Source organism: Xenopus laevis, chromosome 6S, assembly GCF_017654675.1.
Source record: "Xenopus laevis strain J_2021 chromosome 6S, Xenopus_laevis_v10.1, whole genome shotgun sequence".
NCBI classification, from domain to species: Eukaryota; Metazoa; Chordata; class Amphibia; order Anura; family Pipidae; genus Xenopus; species Xenopus laevis.
The window spans coordinates 86,424,120-86,442,879 of record NC_054382.1 but is presented as its reverse complement, the minus strand read 5'-3'; the positions used below and the strand labels follow the sequence as shown (position 1 = coordinate 86,442,879).

Here is an 18,760-nt window from a genome sequence, read left to right as displayed (position 1 = left end):
TCCCACCCCACCCACTCCATAACCTTGTGAGAGTGAGTTTGTCCTTAACCCCTAACTGAAATAAGTTGAACTATGAAGGGGGGGTTAGTGTACACACTTCGACCTTACTAGGCGCACTGAAAAGTCATTGGGCCTGTCGCTTCCGCTCAGGGATGAAAGAAACAATTAATAGCTGTCCTGCTTTGCAAAATATACCTGTTTGTTACCTATCCGGAGAAAAAATTCCTTCTTATACAGGCAGTGTGAAAAAGAAAACCAGTATACAGTCCACAGCATCCAAAACGACATTGTAATCCTAAGAGTAAACTTGTGACGAGCCAACTCGAAGCTGAATAACAAAGCTCCTTACTCCCTCCGTGGAGACTGCCGGGGCCTCATCTCCAGCCAATTGAAGACCTCCTCCGGTGTAGTGAAGAAACTGGCTTTGCCTTTGTCTGTGACCCTCAGACGCGCCGGAAACATCATGGCGTATGGGATTTGTCGTTGTCTGAGTTGCAACTTGGCTTCATTGAACTTAGCTCTCTGTTTCCTAATTTCTGAAGAGAAATCTGGATAAAGTGAAATTCTGTGGTTTTCAAAAAGTATTTCTCCCGCTCTCCTAGCCGACTGTAGGGCCGAATCCCTGTCACGGTAATTCAGAAGACGGGCAATTAAAGGGCGTGGAGGGGCCCCCGGTGGAGGTGCTCTGCCCGGTACCCTGTGTGCCCTCTCCACCGTGAAGGCTGAAGAAAAAGTGGTACGGGTAAACGTGTCAGCCAGCCATTTTTCAACAAAATTTTCTGTGGCATTACCCTCTGCTCTCTCAGGGAGGCCCAGTATCCTTATGTTATTCCTTCTCAGGCGATTCTCCAAATCATCCGCTTTATTTTCCAACAACGCTATTTGCTTTTCTGTGGCCAGCAACCTGCTAGGCAGTGGTGTTGTGTAATCCTCCATATCACTGACCCTTCGTTCCACCTCCCCTGTTCTTTCCCTTAACTTTTGCACATCATGTTTCAGAATCGCAAAGTCTGTCCTGAGTTCATCTATCTTTCCAACCAGAGCAGTGTGGTTCGAAGTTATAGCATGCAGGACTTCTGTGAGGGTAGGCTCAGCAAGAGGTTGTAGGGTTACAGGGGAGGAGAGAGCAGCTGTACTTGGCTCTATGGCTGTATTCTCCACTGTGATGTCGCCAGCGTTGGACATACCTGCTGATGAAGGCTGAGGCAGTGGATCCCTAGCAAAACGAGCTAGCTTCCCTGCAGCAGCACCTGCAGGGCCCTGCACGTCTTCTGGGGCCTGGCGCGCCGCATGGCGCTCGGCGCCATCTTTACTGGCCATGACGCGGGGAGACACTGGGTTGCGCACGGAGTGATTGCACCTGCTTCTCCTCACCATCGGAGGCTGCGGCTGTTATCCCGGGAGCTTCACCCGTCCGATAAAAGCGTGGATAGCGCAGGTGAGCTCAGATTGTCGGCAGTTTATAGCTCCCTTGTACCGGAGCGTGCGGCCTGTGCTGCCTATCCGGTCTCCATGCAGACCACGCCCCCCTATTTAATATATTTAATATAGCAGGTAGCTGGTAAAAAACCTAACTCGTTTCAGGATCAAATCCCTTAATCATAGGTTACCAATATGATTTCAGTACTCCTAGACGTAACATATTTATTATGCTGTGTAAAAAAACAGCGGGATAATACACCACACATTGCCAGGCTTCGCCATGTAAAAACCGGCATCCCCATTAATTTTACACAGCTTTTTACACACTGTTTTTTCAGCAAATTTAATTTTACACAGCATAATAAATATGGCTCATAGCGTATGGGTCTAAAAAATGTATTAACAGTTGTTTACATTGAACCATACCATAAACCTTACCATAAACAGTTTGCCAATTTTTGGGCATGTAATGCCGGGTTATACTCTAAATATTTGATATTTTAATACAGCATCATAACAGCCCATGGGTGCTGTCATCAGCAGGACTAAATAAGCCTCATGTGACCTGATTGTCCCTACAGCAGAACAGCCCTATTTGGCCAAAGTAGGCCAAGATCCAGTTTCCAAAAAGAGCAGATTTCCCCATGTACTAGGCCTGATACATCCATGACTCCATCACCGAGAGGGGGAGGTGGAAGTCCTGTCAGAGGTTCTGTCGCAGTGGGAGGCTTAGTCTTATGATAGTGCAGGGCATGGGAGGATCATGGATATTTGAATGTAATGGGGAGGTTGGTGTCACTAAATAGTACGGGGCCCCATGATTTCTGATAGTAGCCCTGCCTACAACAACTCTGAAAACCCTCCTATTTTATGATATGACCCACCCTTCTGGGGCCCACAGATTGGACTTCTGTGATTTCATAACAACCAAAATCTTCAAAAGACTAAAAGAGATTGCAATTTACATAAAGTGCCAGCTGAGGCTGTTTACCAGAGTTAATGAAAATGCTATGCCTGTGAAAAATTAATTTCAGTGTAATATTGTCCTAATAAAGAAAATAATAGGATGAAAGTGCTAATCCAGGTTTAACAGTCTGCAATATGCAAGTAAAGGCACGCAAGGACCTCACTGCTCTAGTGACTAAAAAGCAACACCTGAAATTAAGCAGAGGCACTTTTATTTAGAGTGTAAAGAAAACATGTGATTAGAGCAGCATTTAAAAGCAGCAGTGAAAATATAAAAATATAAAATAAAGGATGACTTCCAAGCCACGATGTGTATTGCATGTATGTATTGCATTCAAGTGGCAGTAGAGATGAATTGTTCACTTTCAAAAAGGGTTGGATTTTTTTAGCAAATGCAAAGTTAAATATTATTTATGACTACTATAAAATAAATTGGGAACAACCGATTCAGGAGGTTACCCTGTTAATATTTTAGAAAAGGAGTATCTTCAATGTTTACTCTAAGGCCTATAGCACCATGTGGCATTGGGGACAATGAAAATAGCATGATAAGAACAGTGGTTGTCTAAATAAATGAAAGTGCTGGTGCTTTCAGGTCATTTACATGGAAAACACAAGAAGTAACCATATCTAACCATGTTTATGTGGCAGAAATAATGATAGGCAAAACACAAAACTCCTTGTGTCATAATCCCAAATTGTGTGCTAGTCCCCCCCCCCAAATTTTACTCTACTCCAAATATGATTTTATACCAGGCCTAGTTTCAAACCGATGAGCAGAAAATGTTGATGTTACTATGGGGCTCATTGTGCCCAGTAAAAACACTGCACATTTGTTATGTTCCTCTGTCCTACCTCACACTATATGCACATTTTGGGGGTTATTTATAAAAGTCCAAATGCCAAAAAAAAACTTTGACTTAACTTTTAAATTCTGAAAAAAAACCTTATATTTTTCAAGATTTAATATACCCAAAGGATGGAAAAAGTCAGAATCCGAATATCTGGCATCTCAGACCTGCCGAGGTTGAATAAAAGTCAATCGGAGAGGTCCCTATCCATTTGGAATTTACTTTGGTCTGTGCTGGAATTAGCCCAAAAATCCAACTATTTCTGACTTTTCGGGCAAAAATCAAAAAATTCGAAAAAATCAAGTAATTCAGGAAAATTTCCACTCAGATTCGGATTTATGCTTGATTTTTTTGGGTTTGTCCCCGATCCGATTAAATCATGCTTTTTTAATAATAAATAAGCTCCAGTCGTGGATTCTAGTTTAGTTGAACTTTTTTCATTAAAAAAGTCAGATAAATTCAAACTTTGATAAATAAGGTCCCCTATGTTGAAAATGTGGCACAAAAATAGTGTTGCAGCTCATCCTATAAAATAATGCAGAAGGAAAGAGTCTGTTTATTGGCAGTTGGCCTGATATATATGCTATTCATTAAACCAGTAAAATGGGTCGATATTATTTACATTGACATATAACAGCATCGAAGCCATTAGGCCAATGTCATATGTAATATTTCATTGCCACGACTTTTCAAGAAAAAAAAAGCTGCATCAGCAAAATGTCAGGAACTGAATGGACTACATCTCATTATTATAATGGCAACTGTCATGACAATGCAATCATAAACATCTGTGACGTGTTTGAATCCATGTCTGAGGCTAAATTCAAATTATTTGTTGCAGTGCAGACATTCAATTCTAGACTTTTTCTGTTATGTAAGGTTTTACTCGTTGGCCGCTATCCATCAGTGTCCTTGCAATATTATATGTGTTAATCTGAACAAATATTGCATGACCTTAAGTGAAGGCAAAACAAATTGAATTTAAAACTAAATGGGATTATGTTAACATTTATTTTATGCAGATTATTAACTAGCCCCATAAAGTAACTAAATGTATTATAGCTACAAAATCTGATTAAGTGGGACAATGGGAGTGGCTGCGGAGACGGTGTATAAATGATTGCAGGCACCTTTCCATTGCCCAGTAACAAGCTAAACACTTCATCACCGGGAAACAATACGCTTCAGCCATGGTAAGAACTATTGGTCTTTTCTGTTGCTGCTACAGAGTTACAGTATTATTATGTTGATACAGCGTCAGACTGGGATGCCAGGGGCCCACCAGAAAACCTTAGACTGTGGGCCCACTTTCCAAACTATTATTCCTCCTCTCCTCACTCAACTTCTTCATTCTCCTGGTCTTTTATATCTGCTTACTATATTCTTCCATTTTTGTCCCGTAAAAAATAGTGAATGACCATTAAATAGGCCAAATGGTTAGAAGCAAGAGGGACCACTGACACCTGGGCCCACCGGGAGTTTTCCTGATATCCCAGTGGGCCAGTCTGACACTGTTTGGATATTGGAATATACATATAAATATATGTATTTTTTTTATAGCCCATACACTAGTTAATTAATATTTTCTAATGTAACTAATAAGGGATGCACCAAATCCACTTGGGATTCTTCTTACTTAATCCTCAAATCCTTTGTGAAAGATTTGGGTGAATACCGAACCGAATCTGAATCTTAATTTGCATATGGAAATTAGGGGTAGGAAAGGAAAAGGTGGGAAAATGTTTTTTATTTCATTGTTCTGTCACCAAAAAGTCACGTGATCTCCCTTTCCACACCTAATTTACATATGCAAATTAGGATTCCGATTTGGTTTGGCCATGCACAAGGATTTGGCCGAATAAAATCATGGATGCAGATTCCTTCCCATCATAGCTAAGAGGATTTATCCAACATTTTGTCAACATGAGAAATCAAGATCTGACAAGAAAAAATGAGTGCCGAAGGCTATATTCAGATTATTAAACTTGATTTCTGAATAAGTAATTATACTATTATAGGAAGGTAGGAAGGTGCGCTGAATGAGGTTCCTATAGGTAGAAAGAAAGGCTCTCTGGTGTATTAACCTTAATACAGGGTTCTGGTAAATAGCGTTGGATCTACTCACAATTGTAAGGTGTCAATCATGTTTTGTAAAGTAAGGTACCGAAAATCGTCTAATCACGGTCACCCTTATGCCTGTTGGATAAAAAATAAGAATAGTGTAGCACCCTCGGCGATCACAGAAGGGGTGAGCGGGTAATGCGCTTACCTGGTATTGGAATACAATTGCCGTTAATTGCAGTGATGTTCTTCCCAATGCCGGTCTCCGCAGAAGCGGCTCCTTTGTTGTAAAAGCCGGTTTATGCAGAGGGATCTCTCCGTGTGCAAATCTGTGCCGGTATCGGTGCGGCCCCTCTTCACGTTCTCGACTGGATATTCTTGGTACTCCAGATAGTCGGCGTGTCTCTCCTCGTGGTAAGCGGCCGTGGGTGGACACAGTTCTTTATTAGTTCATAACAGGCTGAATTCGCTATGGGAACGCTCATAAAAGTAGAAATTATTTAAAGGCACATATTTGCCGGATTTAAAAAGATCATTTATTATTTAAATAAATAAATAAAAGATAATACAAATATCTTGGCCCAACGCGTTTCGTATTGTTTGATACTTCCTCAGGGGCGAAAATACCGGAAAAAAAAAAGACGGATTCCCCTGCACACGGAAATGGTTTTGCAGGCTTTGCAGTTTCTGCAGGAATAAAATCCTTTTTTTTCCGGTATTTTTTCCTTTTTCTTCAGGCTGCTTTGTTTTTTTTTTGTTGCTGTTTATCTTCTACCATAAACTTGTGATCTGTCTTCTACTTCTGTTTTTTTGCTACATTCATTATCTTTTCCTCTTCTCCTTAATTTTGCTTCTCTTCACATGCTTTCTATCTTTCCATTCTGCCAGACACACTTATGTTTCTCTAAAATGACCTGTTACCTTCTCTTCCTTCAGTTCCATTATTTACATTTTTACGATTTCCTGTCTGTCTTCCCTTAATTTCCATTTTTTATCTTGTTCTCTTGACAATTTGTCATAGTAATAAACACATTCACTGAATATACCATATATACAGTAGGTTTCTGGTGCGTATTTTTAACATGACAAATACTTCAGTAATAAATGGCTATTATCTTCTTTACAGTTCTGCTTGTTCATCATATTTCTGTTAACATATCAAGTTCTGTTATCCCCTGTGCCAAAAGATGGGGTTTCTCAGTATATTGATGCTCATCAAGATGAATTTATCCAGGTAAGCAATGATTTCTCCAATCAGCTTTGGGTTTCTTGGACTAGAGTAATGATGATTTCATGGAAGAATATCTGGAAAGACTGGCTAATTTACAAATAAGCAAATTAATGGGGTGCCACATGAATGGAAAGTATATATACTTGCTTTGAAGAAAACATTTTGAATTAAAAAAACAAACACTTTTTGGGATTTTAGGGTAAAGTCTACTTCCTGATATGCCTTTAAATAAAGTAAAAAGGACTAAAAACAGCAGTCCTTGTATTGTGTCTGGGAATCCCTATGCAGAATTATAATCAGGACAAAAGCAACATAGCGCAAATGGATGAACCAAAACCTTCTGTATGAAAGCTTGTTTCCATTACTGCACTGCTACCTGTAAGGTTTGTATCTGATTATTTCATCTAAATGAATAAGATAAAAGGCCTACTGAGACAGAACAGATATATTTACTCAATCATATGTACATTTATCACATTAGGACTAAAAAATGCACTTAAAGGGGTTGTTCACCTTCAAACACATTTTTCAGTTTGGTTGGTTTCAGATTGTTCACCAGAAATTAGATTTTTTTCCAATTACTTTCTATTTCCTATTTGTGACCGTTTTTCTAATATTGAAGTGTAAAGTTTTATTTTTCACCTTCTAAAGCAGACGGTGGGGGGGGGGCGGTTGCTGACTTTAACTGCTCTTTGATACATTTATTTGATACATTTGTTATCTTTTGGACCTGCTGAGTTTCATTAAAAGCAGCTGTTTTGAATTGATACAATAGTTGCTTATATTCCACAGATGCTGCTGAGAAATGTATCAACTAATTGTATCAATTAAATGTAGCAAATTGTAACAGTTTCTAATATGCTTCTGGATCACTGAGCTGCCAGACTGAAACACTACAGACAGGAAAATTAAACTTTATACTTAGAAGTTGAACAATCTCCTTTAAATTTAAAGGAGAATTCAACCCTAAAGTAAAAAAAAACCTACCACCTACACTACATATACCCCCTCCCTCCTCCCACCAGCCTAAGTGTTACCCTGGTCAAATGCCCCTAACGTTTTACCCCTTGGTGCAAATTCGGCAATCGGAGTAAACAGGCGCCATCTTCTTCTCTTCGGAAATCTTCAGAATGAGACCGGCATGGCGGCGCATGCTCAGTTGGAGCAATGTTCTGTGTTGCGTCAACTGCGCTTGCTCCAAAACTCACAAAAATTGCCGAAGCGTCCATCTCATTTCTAAGATTACCGAAGCGACTGAAGGTGGCGCCTGTGAATGCAGATGCCTGAATCTGCACCGAGGGGTAAGTAAAACATTAGGGGCATTTGCCTGGGCTAACAATTAGGCTGGGGGAGGAGGGAGGGGGGTCTATGTAGGGTAGGGGGGTAGGGTTTTTTTAACTTTAGGGTTAAATTCTCCTTTAAATACAACAGGTATTTTTTTCAAGTTTAAACCTCCCAAATAGTCACCTGATTGAAGTTGTTGATTATATGAGCTTACTATACTTACACACATGGGTGCAGATTATTTTGTGTTTCTTTGTTGTCGCACTCTCTTTCCACTCCACCTAATGGTTTGAAATTGTTTAATGGTGAGAACAAATGACCCTTTTGCTATAGTCTATAAAGAAGCAGTGGGCAGTTTTATGTTAGTTCCTATCATTCCCAGCTTCAGAGAGGTGAGCCTAGTGGTGGTCATTAAAACAGGCTACCACTTGGGAGTTGCAAGTAAAACACAGTCCCTGGGAAAAAAGTATAAAGACATAGGATAATTCTTAATGGGGTCCTGTTACCCTAAGAAAAAACTCCTATTTGATCATGCTAGTTGAGCAAAATATACACAAATGTCCTATTTTCTGTGAGAGAGGTTTTTACTCAATAGTCCTGTGGAGAGCCATGAATAGCATTTGACCTTGGTTTATTTTAATGTTTAAGAACTAAACATGTTGTATTCTACACAGCTTATGTGTTGTGGGCATTTTTCCCTAATTTCATGGCTGCCCCATGCCTACACAGCAGCTTTTATATGTGAACTGTAATAGTGCTTCTGAGGCAAAAACACAATTTTAACAAGTGCAGAATAAGTCTGGGGGGACATGATGTGGATGATCTGCTTTTCCCTGCCTGGGTCTTTGTTTGCAGGCAGAGAAAAGGGGATTCTTTGTGTAGCTCAACGCTTAGGCACAGCATTGGGGGCCTAGACACAGCTATACTGAGTGAATTTCAGCATGAAAATATTCATTTTTGCACACAAATCTGTTCAATGTGTAGCGTGTAGTGAACACATGTATTGAAAATGAGACCATCTGTGGGTAGGGTTGCCACCTGTCTGGTATTTTACCGGCCTGTCTGGCAAAAATGATGGCTGATCCCAATGTTATCAATAGGGAAAAAAGATAAATATATTGGAAGATCTGTATTTTTTACCAGAAAAGGTGGCAACCCTATCTGTGGGACATTTAGGGCAGATTTATCAAAGTGTCAAATTCACACACTTCACATTTTCATTTCTATGGGATTTTTAGAATTGTATTTATTAATGGGTCACTATTTGATAATACTTGATAACACTATTTGATAAAGATACTTCTAAAAATCCTATAGGAATGAATAGAAAGTGGGTGAATTTTAACTGTGGTGAGCTCTAATGTCATACTGTAATACATGTGCCCCTAAATGTCCCACCACATAGATGAAAGGCCATATTACAATAATTAAGTAGGGATGCGGTTGCCTGTTTGTCTCTATGACGACATACATGGGGGTCATAGGAGTGAGTTATCTGGTCTGAAAAATCAGTGCTGCTATGATTACTACACAGTTTGCTTTTTAGGGAATGCTAATAGTCCAGCCAAAAAAAAGTCTGGACTTAAATGACCATATTGTATATATCAAACTTAAATTGCTTTGTTTTTTTGCACAGAGATTAAAGGACTGGGTGGCAATAGAAAGTGACTCCAGTGATCCATCAAAGAGAGACTTGGTTAATAAAATGATGGAAATTACAAAGGACTATATTCTCAAACTGGGTGGAAATGTTGAGATGGCAGAAATTGGCGAGCAAGAGGTACATTATGCTTTGTTATTCATTATACTTTACATTTACTCTGAGTTTAGTAAATAAATTGAAAACGTACTTCAGATTCAGACAAGTTGCATTAACGTTAATAAATATTTTTTAGCTGTCATCTGGGGAGAAGATTCCTTTGCCTCCAGTTATCCTAGCAGAGCTAGGAAATGACAAAAGCAAACCAACAGTCTGTTTCTATGGACACATGGATGTTCAGCCAGCAAAGCAAACAGATGGGTGGTCAACAGAGCCTTATACAGTTGTGGAGAAAGATGGTAAGTCATTCAATATCACTGAGGAGTCAATATATATCATGTAAATGGCAGCTAAATAGAACTGTGGACATAACTGTGCTGCTGCTCTCTTAGGCAAAAGCCACTATGATAGCGGTGTGTCTTTTACAGGCAAAAATATATACATTATTCAAATGCACTGCAACAGAGAATGCAGACTCAGCAGGGGACAGGAGAACAAAGTATGAGAACACTGTTGTGTAAAATTTTACATGTTGGGGGTTCATTATCGAAAAATAACTATGGCATGCAGGGCCGCCATTAGAAATCACGGGGCCCCATACAACAAACCTTTCGGGGCCCCCCATAAACGTTTTTTTTAAAAAAATTGGTGGTCAGGGCCCCCCTACAAATTAAAAAAATAAGTCATTACACCACTTCAGGACTTCAATTTCGGCTGTTTTCGTGACTTTGGGTCTTTTCGCTGCTTCGGGACTTCGATTGTTCGGCTTTTCATTGGATCGGGCTTTGGAAGGGTGGCAGGGCTTTGGTGCTGTTAAGGGGGACTGGCTCTTTCAAAAAGTGCAGCAAGCGGGGCCCCCGTTCAGGCCCAGGCCCGGTACAGTTGTACCCCCTGTGCCCCCCTGATGGCGGCCCTGATGGCATGCATAATATTAAAACAGTAATGTAAAAAAATAAATATATACACACACACATATATATATATATACGCACACAGTATATGTATATATATCCCATCAATCAGCACAGTTTAAATATTTCCCCCTATATTTTTAATTCTGTAGGCAATCTTTATGGAAGAGGGACCTCAGATGACAAAGGACAAGTGCTTGCATTGTTGCATGCTCTGGAATCTGTTAATGTGATGGTATGTTTATAAACAGCTTTCATTTGAATAGTTTCTATGGAATATGGAATTTAGGAGGTACATATATATATTGTGGTTGTGGACAGCACTCCGTTTTGGAAAAATACCTGGGTACACGGTAAAGAAAATGTGTATAGAAAAAAAAGGTCTTTATATATATATATATATATATATATATATATATATATATATATATATATATATATATATATATAGATATATATAGATATATATATAGATATAGATATATATATATATATATATATATATATATATATATATATATATATATATATATATATATATATATAAAAATATATATATCCACAGCGATGCGTGGGTGCAGACTCAGGGTCTGCTAGGGTCCAAATTACCTTAGCATTGATTTGAATGAGAATATGAAATATCCAGGGGGTCAGAACAGAGAGATAAGTGATAAAAAGTAGCAACAACAATAAATTTGTAGCTTTACAGAGTATTTGTTTTAAATTAGGTCAGTGACCCCCTTTTGAGAGCTAGAAAGAAAAAGTCAAATAACTCATAAACTATACAAAAATAAACAATTTAGACCAATTGAAAAGTTATTGGCCATTCTGTAACATAATCCTCCATGTATTTACTATTTGAATCCTTTCCCCTGAAAAGAAAAAAGAAAATGGGTGTTTTTCAGAAACGATTACTCCTCACGTTTTTACATTGTCGAATTTGTCACTTTTCATTTTCTTTACAGGGTCTTCCAGTGAATGTGAAGCTTGTTATTGAGGGAATGGAAGAAGTGGGATCTGATGGACTGGAGAAACTTGTGGAGGATAAAAAGGATACTTTCTTCTCCGATGTAGACTATATTGTTGTCACAGACACACCATGGTTAAGCAAGAAGCCAGGAATTACTTATGGTGCCAGGGGCAACTGCTACTTTTTCATTGAGGTACCCTGTTTAGTACACTCTCCCTTTGCATTTATATATTCAGTGCAACCCCAAGCAACATAAATGGCATCCAAACAATTATTTTAATAATTTAATGGTCCCAAGCTTACCAGGCCACTCCATATCAACTTTTCAGCATCCACATGCAGGACAATGGTGCAAAATCAGCCTATTAGGTTTATTTGATGTTTAAATTATTTTCTAGTAAAGTTTTGAAGATCCAAATTACATAAAGATACATTATCCAGAAAACCCCATGTCCAAAGCATTCTGGATAACAGGTTCCATACCTGTACCATGTTCAGTTGCTTATTCAAGTGGTTACTTGAAGAGACAGTAACACCAAAAAATTTAAGTGCTTTAAAGGAATGACAATATAATGTACAGTTGCCCTGCACTGGAAAATCTGGTGTGTTTGCTTCTGAAACACAACTATAGTTGATATAAACACACTACTGTGTAGCCATGGGGAAAGCAATTTCGATTACAGGACGCATAGAAGATAACAGATAAGTTCTGAAGAATCCCGTTGTATACCACAGTGATTATCTGCTATCTGCTGTGTAACCTGTGTTCTCCTTTTCCAGCTTTGAATGGCTGCCCCATGGCTACACATCAGTTTGTTTATATAAACGATAGTCCTGCTTCTAAAGCAAATACACCAGTTTTACCAGTGCAGGGCACAAGTACATTATATGGCTATTACTATAGGACACTTTCATATTTGGTGTTACAGTTCCTTTAATAAGTACATAATAAGTGTTATTTTTCCCTATACAATCTGTATATAGGAATATAAATAATGAAAACCTGTGTTAAAAACTGTCATTTGCTGCAATACATCTTGAGAAATAATCCTTTAATTTGATAACACAGAGTACTATTGAATGTCAGTAAAAATGCAGCTGTAATTATTTTTAAGTAGCATTTAATTCTTGGTTTTACAGATTTTATACTGTCTGTGCTTCATAATATAATGCTATCACTGTTGAATCATACCACCATTACCTTTGGATTATTTTTAAATTATGCATATTTGGTTTTTGCGCTCAAACTTGGAAGATATTGTCTACTGCCTGCAGTGTACTTGTAGCTGGCTAAAAATAGATTGTATTGCTCTTTTAGAGGTTTATATATATATATATATATATATATATATATATATATATATATATATATATATATATATATATATACACACACACACAGTGGTGTGAAAAACTATTTGCCCCCTTCCTGATTTCTTATTCTTTTGCATGTTTGTCACACAAAATGTTTCTGATCATCAAACACATTTAACTATTAGTCAAAGATAACACAAGTAAACACAAAATGCAGTTTTTAAATGAGAGTTTTTATTATTTAGGGAGAAAAGAAATCCAAACCTGTGTGAAAAAGTAATTGCCCCCTGAACCTAATAACTGGTTGGGCCACCCTTAGCAGCAATAACTGCAATCAAGCGTTTGCGATAACTTGCAACGAGTCTTTTACAGCGCTCTGGAGGAATTTTGGCTCACTCATCTTTGCAGAATTGTTGTAATTCAGCTTTATTTGAGGGTTTTCTAGCATGAACCGCCTTTTTAAGGTCATGCCGCAACATCTCAATAGGATTCAGGTCAGGACTTTGACTAGGCCACTCCAAAGTCTTCATTTTGTTTTTCTTCAGCCATTCAGAGGTGGATTTGCTGGTGTGTTTTGGGTCATTGTCCTGCTGCAGCACCCAAGATCGCTTCAGCTTGAGTTGACGAACAGATGGCCGGACATTCTCCTTCAGGATTTTTTGGTAGACAGTAGAATTCATGGTTCCATCTATCACAGCAAGTCTTCCAGGTCCTGAAGCAGCAAAACAACCCCAGACCATCACACTACCACCACCATATTTTACTGTTGGTATGATGTTCTTTTTCTGAAATGCTGTGTTACTTTTACGCCAGATGTAACGGGACGCGCATCTTCCAAAAAGTTCAACTTTTGTCTCGTCGGTCCACAAGGTATTTTCCCAAAAGTCTTGGCAATCATTGAGATGTTTTTTAGCAAAATTGAGACGAGCCTTAATGTTCTTTTTGCTTAAAAGTGGTTTGCGCCTTGGAAATCTGCCATGCAGGCCGTTTTTGCCCAGTCTCTTTCTTATGGTGGAGTCGTGAACACTGACCTTAATTGAGGCAAGTGAGGCCTGCAGTTCTTTAGATGTTGTCCTGGGGTCTTTTGTGGCCTCTCGGATGAGTTGTCTCTGCGCTCTTGGGGTAATTTTGGTCGGCCGGCCACTCCTGGGAAGGTTCACCACTGTTCCATGTTTTTGCCATTTGTGGATAATGGCTCTCACTGTGGTTCGCTGGAGTCCCAAAGCTTTAGAAATGGCTTTATAACCTTTGAAATTGAACTCAGGTGTGATAAACCACAGTTAAGTTATTTTTTAACAAGGGGGGCAATCACTTTTTCACACAGGACCATGTTGATTTGTAGTTTTTTATTTTCTCCCTTAATAACGTAAACCTTCATTTAAAAACTGCATTTTGTGTTCAATTATGTTATCTTTGACTAATAGTTAACGGTTTTTGATGAGCAGAAACATTTAAGTGTGACAAACATGCAAAAGAATAAGAAATCAGGAAGGGGGCAAATAGTTTTTCACACCACTGTATATATATATATATATATATATATATATATATATATATATATATATATATATATATATATATATATATATATATATATACGGAAGCTTTCAAATTGTTTTGATCATTTAGGTACAAGGCGCAAGGAGAGATCTGCACTCTGGTGGCTTTGGAGGGACAGTTCATGAAGCTATGAGTGACTTGGTATATTTGCTGAGTAAGTCTGCACTTCAGTTTTGTTTCCTTTCAAGATTTTAACACATCATGAAATGTCCACACATTCTCAATGTTCATCAGCTTTTCTTACTAAGACTCCTACTAAGACAGAAGGTTTGTTCAATAAACCTGAATTCCTCTTATTTTGAAGACACACTTGCAGATGAAAAGGGTCGTATCCTTGTCCCAGGGATATATGAGGCCGTAGCAGCTCTGGGTGAAAATGAAACAAACCTGTACAAAAATCTTGAATTCAGTTTAGAGGAAATGCAAGCCGACACAGGGGTCAAGCAATTCCTTCATGATACAAAAGTAAGTGCAGGTTTAAAGTGCATAAAATGATTTATGACATGTAATAAGGTTACATACCTTTACCTAAAGAAAAGCAACAGGGTTTTTTTCAATGGACAACAAATGCCGGTCTTCTGCATATCATTTTCACTACATCTATACAAATATGTTCTCTTTCAGCCATAAATGACATTTCATTGCACAAATTGACTAACACACATAAGTTATGACTGTATTTATGAGTACAATGAATCAATGTTTGCTTTGTATCAGGTTTATGGGAGTCAATGATCACCCCCAGTATACACATCAGATTTGAAAATATCTATTAGGACTTATGCTAATTAATCATGTGCCAGCCAATTCACAAACAGATAAGGGGGCAAATTCACTAAGCAGCGAAAATGCGCTAGTGACGCATTCGCCGCACTTCGCCAGGGCGCCGCTAATTCACTAAAATCCAAAGTTGAGAATTAGAGAATTTGCGCTAGCGTTTATTTGTCAAGCAAAGCGAAGTTACACTAGCAATGCCTAATTTGCATACGGCGCCAAGTTGAATGGACGTATATGTAGCAGCAAATACATTACACTACACAAGCCTGGGAAACCTTCATAAAATAAAATAGTGTTGTTATTTTGCCCTACACATGTGCCCACTTTATAGTTTAGGTGCCATATGTTAGGAAATGTAGGGGGGAAGGAGGCTACCCCCAAAAAAATGTACAATCCTTTTCAACCTATCACCCTTAAAAAAGGAAAAAACGCCAGCGTTTTTTGGGACTTAGAAAAAATTAAACTATTTTTGAAGCAATCCCTATCTACTCTATTGCACTTCGCCTGGTCTGAGGTGGTGAAGGCAAGTCTGGCGCAAGAGGTAACGTTCAGTAAAATGTGCAAGTTAGTGAATTAGCGTAGTTACATTGACCCTTCGCCATAGCTACATTGCACTGGCCTCTAGTTAAAGATGTCATAGATATGATTACTATGTAGTTAAACTATTTGCCCATGTTTGGTGTTTTTGCACTACCTGTCCCATAGTCTGTGCAATATAGGAAGAGCTGTTACCCCTCTATGAGGAGATCCTTCCTAGCACCTAATATCAGGAAGGTATAGCATCACAATTCACTAAAGGTTTTGCCAAAATGTAACCTTTGCTAAAATAAATATAAAAGATGAAAATATAAAAGATGAATTCTGAATTGATGGGATACTATGTTAGTATTTACCAGGTAGTATGGTGATTGGAATGGCTGAATTAATGCAAATATTTAATTTTTAGGAAGATTTACTTATGCATAGATGGCGCTACCCTTCTCTATCAATTCATGGGATTGAAGGAGCTTTCTCTGGAACAGGAACTAAAACTGTAATCCCTGCGAAAGTCATTGGAAAGTTCTCCATTCGTCAAGTTCCTAATATGGAACCATCCGTTGTAGAAAAACAGGTATGTGTGCTCAGTTGAATGGCCTATTATGACTGCAGGGCTATTATCCAGAAGTCTGATTGGCTGAATGCAGCGGCAGTTAGTCCTGTCTGGGTTTTAGACTTCCAGACCAACAAAAACCAGACAGATGGCAACCCTATCTGGATATGAAGAAACATCACCAAAGTTTGCCCCAGTACTGGTACCAACTAAAAAGTCCCTTGTTCCATGTTACAGATAAAGAGTGGCTTTAAATATTAGCTTTCAATCTTTATATGGTAAAGGGGCTAGGCAATTGTGTATGTGTGAAAATTGAAGCATGAAAACAGGATTAAAAACACTTTCCCCTTACATTTTATAGTACTCTATTTTATTATTTGAAATAAGTTATGTTATTTCTGTACATTTTTTTCCAACTTACAGGTTACTGATTACTTGGAGGCCAAATTTTCTGAAAGGAAAAGCCCTAATAAAATAAAGGTAACAATGGTAATTGGAGCAAAACCTTGGTTGGCAGACATGAATGAACCGCAATATCTGGCAGCTAGGAGAGCGGTTAAAAGAGGTAATAAGATGTTGCAGTATAACAGTTTAATTTATCCATCTCCAATGACATAAGCATATTGAGTATATCCTTACACTGAGAGCTACGGAATACAAGTCTGCAGCATCCAGTTTCATTAAGTGTGCTTAAATTTCTAATGTCTTTCTGCCCTCTAGTGTTTAACTTAGAAGCAGACATGATCCGAGCTGGTGGGACCATTCCCATTGCTAAAACGTTTGAAGATGTACTTGGAAAGAGTGTAATGTTACTAGGTATTGGTGGACCAGATGATGCTCCTCATGGTCAAAATGAGAAAATAAGCAAGTAAGATCCTGCTTTAATAAAAAATGTATATATATATATATATATATATATATATATATATATATATATATATCGTCTGTACTTGATCCTCTATGCCTCAATTAGACAGACACACTTTTCAGTCATGGCTTGTTCAAAAGTGACAAAAGGGGACTGATGCTGGTACATTTGCCCCTAAGTCAACATCACTGCTGCCCCAGCCATGGCCTAATTAGTGCTTGAAGTCTAACAATGAAATTGGCTGAAATATGCCAGTATCACTTTAGCTGGAGTTTTGAGGCCTACAGTAGAAAAGGTTTGGAGCCTGTGGTCGCTGGCTATCTGTCATGGATTAGGTAGGGGGCAGTGTGGAGACTGATAGGGAAAGGGCAGGAGCTGTATGTGCCTAGAGAACACTTATAGGGGAGGAAGGAACAGGTTAATGAGGGCGAAGAGTCAGTCTGGATCAGGTACAGAGCAGAATAGGACGGAGAGGGCAAAGATCAGGACTGGACTAGACTGGATGAAGAGGGCAACAACTCCGGACAGGAACAGACTGGACGGAGCAGGAGTGGAACAGGAACAGACTGGATGGGACAGGACGGTGCGGGTGTAGATCAGATCAAACTGGGGATAGAGTGCCGAAGGAGACTAGAGCAGAAATAGCAAGAGAATATAGCAAGAGAGGACTGGAGCAGGATAGCAAGACAGGAAGGACTGGAGCATGATAGCAAGACAGGACTGGAGCAGGATAGCAAGACAGGACTGGAGCAGATAGCAAGACAGCAGAGGGAGACTAGGGAAGCAATAAAGCAGGGTACAGGGCAGAGCAGGTCAGGAAGCAGGAACCGGCAAGGCAGGTACAAGATGAAGTGAGTGAAAGATACAAGGTGGAATAGGAAATGAGAACAGACAAGAGTCAGATCAAGGTCAAGGCTGGGAAGGTACAAGATAGGGTAAAGCAAGACAAGAGGGAAGAGTCAGGCCTGACTCACCTGGCCAAATGGTTAAGGTATCGAGCCAGAAACCAAGCAATACATGACGCTATCTAGGGATAGTGGAAGTTCAGAAAACAACTAAAAAAGTAAAAATAATTTTTGTTCTTATTTTCTTTTTAGGTACAATTACATTGAAGGTACCAAACTGTATGCATCTTACCTTCAAGAACTTTCTTCAATATCTTTCTGAACTGTAACAGCAACAAGCCACTGATGTGTATTTCTTTGCAGAGATATTTTTAAATTAAAATATGTAAACATCAGTTTCAATGTGATGATTGACCTCATTTTTATGGCTACCGTATATACTCGTGTATAAGCCGACCCGTGTATAAGCCGAGGTACCTAATTTACCTAAGAAAACTGGAAAAATGTATTGACTCGTGTATAAGCCTAGGGGCCCCATGTCAGATTTCAAAATGTGAATGTTGGTGCTTTAGAATGTACGGACAATACATAATCAGGTCTTCAAAATAAACATTTTTGGCTCCATCTAGTCAGTTGCAATGGAGTGCCTTTCCCTAGGTATTCATGTGAACTTGTAGTCAGACCATTGTTAGACAAGGCTAAAACTGCGGTCTCAATATATAATAATTGAAAGAAATATTTTGACAAAAAAATAATAAAGCTATACTTACCCTTAACAACATTAGTGGAAGAGCTAAAACAGCTTAGTGCTGTTTGACTGGGGTTGAATAAACCAAAGCATTCTGAATCAC

General features: G+C 38.7%; 1 protein-coding gene across 1 annotated transcript; it reads left to right on the top strand.

Annotated features, from left to right (window-relative positions):
* The first annotated feature begins 4,326 nt into the window (after positions 1-4,326).
* Positions 4,327-18,304, top strand: LOC108695220 (cytosolic non-specific dipeptidase). Its single transcript, XM_041567776.1, has 12 exons — positions 4,327-4,432; positions 6,427-6,534; positions 9,452-9,595; positions 9,711-9,873; positions 10,638-10,720; positions 11,451-11,648; positions 14,399-14,483; positions 14,634-14,794; positions 16,053-16,217; positions 16,620-16,761; positions 16,917-17,064; positions 18,162-18,304. The coding sequence occupies exons 1-12, from the start codon at positions 4,430-4,432 to the stop codon at positions 18,229-18,231; spliced, it is 1,470 nt and encodes a 489-aa protein (XP_041423710.1). The 5' UTR covers positions 4,327-4,429; the 3' UTR covers positions 18,232-18,304.
* The last annotated feature ends 456 nt before the right edge of the window (positions 18,305-18,760 follow it).